At 34.8% G+C, this 7,215-nt stretch overlaps 1 protein-coding gene across 1 annotated transcript in view; it reads right to left on the bottom strand.

Annotated features, from left to right (window-relative positions):
• LOC125206710 (zinc finger CCCH domain-containing protein 44-like) overlaps positions 1–5,700 on the bottom strand; it is an 8,043-nt gene extending 2,343 nt beyond the window's left edge. The window contains exons 1-10 of the mRNA XM_048105952.1: positions 5,190–5,700; positions 4,874–4,953; positions 3,876–4,063; positions 2,446–3,586; positions 2,195–2,322; positions 1,380–1,439; positions 1,251–1,301; positions 954–1,024; positions 418–572; positions 1–220 (exon numbers count right to left, since the gene is read on the bottom strand). Of these exons, the coding sequence (XP_047961909.1) occupies positions 1–220; positions 418–572; positions 954–1,024; positions 1,251–1,301; positions 1,380–1,439; positions 2,195–2,322; positions 2,446–3,586; positions 3,876–4,063; positions 4,874–4,953; positions 5,190–5,485 (2,390 nt within the window). The 5' untranslated portion in view covers positions 5,486–5,700. The remainder of the gene's footprint in view (positions 221–417; positions 573–953; positions 1,025–1,250; positions 1,302–1,379; positions 1,440–2,194; positions 2,323–2,445; positions 3,587–3,875; positions 4,064–4,873; positions 4,954–5,189) is intronic.
• Positions 5,701–7,215: the final 1,515 nt, after the last annotated feature.

Here is a 7,215-nt window from a genome sequence, read left to right as displayed (position 1 = left end):
TTCTCAGTTTCTATGTTGTCAGCAGGCTGTGAGTTTCCGATGGAGGCAATTGCAGTCGATGTCTCCAACCCAGACCTTTCCATGGCTTGATCATTCCCAGCACCAGAAGGTGAGCAACCAATATCAATCTGGTTTGTATGTTTCTCCAGATCATATGATGCACTATCATTTGTTTTCTCCGTGATTCTATCTTGCACCTCTACAGAATGCTCTTCTTTGCCTGAATAAGATGTATAGCAAATTTCTTCATATTAAATTGAGGAAGAGCAAGCATTTCATTGATATATATACAACTGAATGTCACCTCTTTTATTAGAAGAAATGGACTCATAATCAGTTCTGGGAAATGTAGAATAGTTTGACCCAGCATATTCATCTTCATAAATAAACTGCACCGGAGAGTATTGTTGGATGTACCTTTTTTACTGTGGTCACTACTTCTGATATCTTCTTCTGATTCATAATTTGGATTCATTGTCGGATCAGCATGTATCTCTGGGACTTCAGAAATTCTGCGTTGGCGCTCCTCAGGTGATTTTAGCAACAGTAATCTTTCAGCATTTTTTCTAAGCGTGATGAGAGTCAAGGAACTTAATGAAACACATAAAAAAGTATATGAAGATGAAGATGAAGATGAAGATGACGATGTTATTTAGCTAGAAATAATGAATAAATTATTATAAATCTTATTTTGTCAACTATCTATACCAAATGTGGGATAAAAAAGCCCCAAAAGTTTAACTCAATATTCTCCCAGAAATATTGGAAGTGCAGGACAGAGACATGATGATAAAATTCATCTAATGATTTAAACAGGGAAGACATCAGTGATTTTCCAGAAGTTTGGGTATTTGAATCTTGAAAACCAAATGTTTTTGCACAAGAATTTAAGAAAGTATTAATGCAATAATTACATTTATATAATAAATACAGTAGTAATAGATGGAGGATATTCTTTCTTAATCCCCTTCCCGTCAGCTCGGTCTCTAAGATGACTTAGCCGCAATATTTCCGCCTCAAGCCACTGTGTTCAGAAAATTACAAAATCAGAACCAACAACAGCCACAATAATTAAGAGTAACAAAAAGGAAATAACTTAAAAACTATGGATTAGATGTAGTGTTCATTCTTGCTCCTTTAAAGGCACAAGAAGAAAAATGGTGCTTTGGAAATTGGAAGAACAATATTGTGGTAACTGGTAACCGATCACAAAACTTAAACTCGCAGATAAGAAGAACCAGCACACTCACATCATTAACTCTAACTGATTGGAGTGCAGAGGCTTTCTTTTTTACCTCGTCCTGCAAAAATAAAACAGATAAATGGTATGATAACGTTGCAGTCATACACCAGATTAAGAAGCGAACATGAGGACTTACAACAGTAAATTGTTTCACAAGACCGCATCTAATGCTCTGACGTAGCCATTTGCACTCGTCCTGAATAAAAGAAAAGTTTATAGCACTCATACACAACTTTTGAGGAAAAAAATATGTGCGTTCATGGCTGTGCAATCAACTTTCTTGCTAGCAAATGTATCTTCCTGACTGATGCAAGAGTCCACATAAGTATATGTTGATACTATATATCACAATCCTACCACATGTTCACACATAAGTCTGCAATTTCTATAATTTTTAAAAAAATTAAATTTGAACATATATATATATTTCATAAATAAGTTTAATGATCTATCAATGCATAACTTTTGAAGGGACTACACAGAAGAAAGAATCTCGATCTTACACTCAATATTATTAGAACATTAAACAAGCAATAAGGTGTTTCTTTCATAACGAACTAAATACACCCGAGAGCATCACGATGAACAAAGAACACATAAATGTATAGCAGATACGGAAACTGAGATTGGTAAATAATAATACTCCCCCCGTCCCTTGTTAATTGAGTCATTGTTCCATCTCGGGAAGTTCCAAGATAATGGGATCATTTCTAATTTTTTTTCCAAAAAGTAATACTCTCTCCTACTTTGATCACCCTCCACTTAACACACTAAACATCTTTTTTTTAATCTTTGTGCCGAAAAGAAACAACTCTAAGGAAAGGAGGGAGTATATGTGTGTGTGAAATAAACAAACATTTCATGAATGAACATAACCTCAAGAAATATATGAAATCAAACTAAAGCTCAGAGATTAGGAAAAAAAACGACTGATAAGATATCCTTTGTTACCTCAGTAAACTCTTCATTTGAAATGGAATCGATAGATACAACTTCTCTTCTGTCTAAATTTAACACTTCAAGCATGACATCTGCTGTCTTGTTGCCAATTTTATAAGGCTCGGCCACCTTGCTAGTACCTGAATTATCAATATAACATATTGAAGAAAAAATTAATGTCAGGACAAACAAGTTCTAGCAAGCAGTGCAGAGAAACAAATAGGAACAGCTAAAGCAAGAGGCAGTAAGTACATGCACTATACCTATAACTTGGACAAGCCTATGAACTTCTGGCTTCTGATCATTGGGTGATATTTTGATCCTTGCAATAGATCCAATAACCTTGTCATTGAAACTCTCACGATTTTCAGCAAGAGTCACCATTAAATTACGCCGCAAATAGATCAGACTGATATTATGAACATCAATTGCAGCATATTCATTCAGATTAAGCTGGGCTTCTCTTTTTTCAATCTTCTTGCGTGTTTTCCGCTTTCTTCTGTTACTTGGCACTGGCTCTGGCGACCCATTTATTTTTCCATTAGCATCCAAATTACTTGCAGCAGATCTAACAGCTCTTGCAGGAAAGAACGGATTTTTCTGAGTATCTTCCTTTACAACAAAATGAAATTCAAGAAGCTTCAACATTTCAGTTTGATCAACATATGGCTTTCCAAATATATTTTTGAGCCTTTGATCGCATAAAATTTGACTCTTCTGATGTGGGTCCCAGAGATTGTTTCTCTTCACATATTCAACCAATAATGTTTGGACATCAAACTGTGATAAAGAAGATGTGTCGCCGTTCTTCATGTGTTTAACAAAATCCAAGAGGTCTTTAGATGCCCATTCAGTACTGTCAACCGCCAGCTTGTCTATCTCTATGCTGTTAGTGTTCTTGCCAATGCCCGGATTGTTAGTATTTTTGACGATGCATGGATCATCTAGATCTTTTTTAATGCATAGCTCATGAACAACTTCCTTAACGTCTGGCTTGTCATTGGTTTTGGCAATGCTCGTCTCATCAGCGACTTTCTGTTTTACAGTCTCATTGCTGTAAATTGGGCCATGTTCTCCATTGCCATTGTTTAGTTTCTTGACATGGTGGCCGTTACTCAACAGTGATGTTCTTAACACATCATTTTGTACCAAATTTATCTCCACATGGGGCTTATTCAACTCGAAATGTCCAGTACCCCCATGTGACAAAGAAACACCTGCGCCAACTGAAGAGGGAACTGCATTATTTAACCGCGGCTTACGCGTCACTGCAGCCACACCTTTCCAGGGACTTTTAGCTTGAGTGAGCTCACTCAGTGTAAGAGATAATTTCTCTTTTAAGATTACCCAATACATCTTGAAGAGATACTCCCAGCTAAGTTTGTCGTCAAAATCTACTTGAATCTGCACGAGATAAGCCCAGTAGAATGAACACAAGTATGCATATAATGGAATTAAAAATCGACAAAAGATTTCTAGGTACAAAAAGAAAGTAATCATGATCATAATCAGTTTATACAAGAGAAATCTCTATGACAAAGATTAATAGATTGTTGATGCCAAAATAATGAATAACGAAGCCTTCCTCACTATGAAGCATATCTCATCAACAAACTTACTCAATAAACCTGCAATTTAGCTACGCAATTATTAGAATTTAATTTAATGAAAGCAGAAGAAAATATCAACATACTGAATCATTCGTTGCTTGATCTTTATTTTCAATCATCATGATAGTTTTCATGCATGTTGAGCAAAACCCCATGTTTCCTCTCACACTCACAAAATCCGCATCTTTAGTACATCCCTTACACAACGAATATGTGCAAGTGTAGCACATATAATGAGGAGTCTTCCTGCATCCACTACATATGTGCCACCCTGGAAGAAATAAAAGCAAAGCAACGGACTTAATGAATGAAAGAATAAAAGCTAAAACCAACAGGCTACTTCAGCTTCAACCAGTGTTGTTACTTGTTAAGCGCGCGTAGCGCAAAGGGGCAATTATCTGAGGTCCATGAAGTTTGATTTAATACTCCCTCCGTCCCATGTTACTTGCACTGTTCCATTTCGGAATGTCACAGACTACTTACACTATTTCTAGTTTAAGTTAGAATTAATGTATTTAATTAATATGTTAGTTTAAGTTAAGAGCTCCTTTATTAAGTGATGTCTCATTACACTTAAAATTCTAATTTAATTATACTAAAAAATCAATCCCAAATTTACGGCCTAAAATGAAAAGTGCGAGTAACATGGGACGGAGGGAGAATCATTTAAGCTACTACTTTTTTTTTACTGTTTCAAACTTTTTTTTGGCAAAAATACCCTCAAGCCCAGGAAGGATATTTCAGTCTATTTACTCTCTCTTCTCTCTTCTTCATTAAAACATTGAGAGAACATTTTTTGGTCCACGAACTTTGCCAAAATATTTTTGGTCTGAGCTTTAATTCCTTGAGAAAGTGGGATTTCTGCAGTGAGATTGTTTTTGGAGAGATCAAGGGAGTTAAAAGAGGTGATGTTTCCAATTATATGTGGGAAATGCATGCCACATACAATATCATTGCAAGTTCATAGGTCTGTTAGTCAATCGCACAACACCACAAACCAACTAAAAGTTATAATGCAGTGCAGAACATTAGAACTACATTGAAATTCTTAGTTCTTCAAATGAAACTAAAGCCAACTTACCACAGTTCCATTTAGCTTTTGATTTGAAAAAGGCTTCGTCGCGTTTGATACAAGCTGGATGGTACGCCTTCGGACAACCCCTAAAGAAAACAACATAAACTCATTATATCCCAAAATTGGATCTATATTACTACTCCACTACTTATTCTACTAACATAAACACATTCAACAAACAATTAATCTGCCATATGAAAACATGGAGGGACAGAGACGCAACGGAATCAACCACACATTCTACAAAAACTTGGTCTACTAGATGAGAAAGTGATGACAGCAATTATAATTAGCAATTAATCCTCATCATCTACAAACTCACTTTCGATCACAGAGTACCAGAGAGCCTCCATCAAAGCAAATAAAGCAAACATCCTCATCTTCATCTTCAACTTCAACTTTCACCTTCTTAATCGGTGGAGGCTTCGCCGTGAGCTGCCCTTTCGGCGGCCGTCCTCGCTTACGCTTCTCACAGACAACCGGAGCAGCAGCAGTCAGATCTGGAACTACCACCGCCGGTGAAGGATGCACAACCGATGGAGTAGAAACCACCGGGTCCTCATCGCCGAAGCCCGTGGTCTGAGCGACGGCAGCTAACAGTGTCTCTATATTCTCCATAGCCAAAACCCTAGAAAATCTCAACTCCTCCAGCAACCAATCCACCCAAGACGACCATCAATTCTCATCAAATTCAAACCCGTTCCAGAAAAGTAAAAAGAAAATTAAATTAGTTTGAATCAAAATTGAAGATGGAGATGGGAGGAATGAATCTTTTCTCCTTGGAAAACATGAATACGAGTAAATTAGTGGAATTTGAGTAGCGTGCCCACCTCCCCCACCCACCACCCAGCAAGTGTATGATGAAATGGAGCAGAGTCAAAGCACGGCCGCGCGTCACGTTGGTGGGGCCGGAATAGAATTGGTGTCAATAGTATACAAAAATATGGATTCATTGCTTAATTATGATTTCCTAAATTGTATGAATATATTTACAATCCTAATGAATAACTGGTCATATATAACTAAAATAATTTCATTGCTTAATTATGATTTCCTAAATTGTATGAATATATTTACAATCCTAATGAATAACTGGTCATATATAACTAAAATAATTTCATAACTCAATTCTAGTTTATATCTTATCTAGAAAACTGAACATCACCTTTATAGAGTCCTATTATAATGCTTTTAGCAACCCTAATCCAAAATCAAGACTAAATCTCCACCCTTGGATTTTAAAATGAGTGGATGAGATTAAAGCTCACAAAATCTCAATAAATAGTAGACAAAATATCAACAAAAGGGTAATATCGTCATTATGTTATCATATGACAATTTTCGTGAGTGTTTTTTTATATCAACATTGTGTATTACAAATATCAACACAAGGACAAGAAAATATCAACACATTTTTATTGAGATTGGACATGCATAATATTGAGGTTTTTTGCCTACAATATATTGAGATTTTTTGTTGCATTTGTTGAAAATAGTTGCTTATCAACATGTACGAAAATTGAAATATAATTTATCATATTTCATCACCCGAACATCGTCGGAACATATGCAATTGAGATCTCGTTGGAATTCTTATTAAATTATTTTTAATTTGATATATTTTTTGCGAAAAATAATTTAAATTGAGAGAGTTACGTAAATTTAAAGATTTGAGATGATTTTAAGGAGAGAGAAAGTAGTTAGTTATAATTACTACATATAGGATTTGACATTAATACCCTTTTAATTTAATTAATAATTATTTAAATTTAAAATATATTACACTTGGCATTATATTAACCACAAGATCTCCTAATCTAATGGTTGAAAATTGGTCTCAATTTGGGATTAGTAATTAGTTAGCAATTGATTACATCCCCACCTCTATATATAAAATATTGTACTAGTAATATGGAGTACTTTTTTATAACTATGATAATTATTTATTTTCTCTCGGCCAAATACTTCCTCAGTTTTATAAAAAAAATGTAGTACTTTTCTTCGTTTTAGAATGTTAAATTTTTTTGTCTCATAGGGTCGCCCACATTTTTTATTAAGGTATCGTTCGATTGGCATGATTAACTAATTATCAAACTATGAATTAATTGTGAGATTATTTTAATTAAAAAAAGGTGGTTATGACTTATTATTATATGGTTATTCCTCTAAAATTAAACTGTGATTCAATCTCATAAACTAAACATAATATAAATTCAATCAGGAGATATAATCTATCAAACCGAACATGCCTCATCTCCAAGAAGGAAAAATAAATGAGTTATATCATCTATTTATCGTCTCAAAAAGTGAAATATACGCACTTCCAAAGGGAAAAAAAATATAGAAAG

This window comes from Salvia hispanica, chromosome 1 (genome assembly GCF_023119035.1).
Source record: "Salvia hispanica cultivar TCC Black 2014 chromosome 1, UniMelb_Shisp_WGS_1.0, whole genome shotgun sequence".
Classification (NCBI taxonomy): domain Eukaryota; kingdom Viridiplantae; phylum Streptophyta; class Magnoliopsida; order Lamiales; family Lamiaceae; genus Salvia; species Salvia hispanica.
The sequence above is the reverse complement of the archived record's forward strand: the minus strand, read 5'-3'. Positions and strand labels throughout refer to the sequence as shown.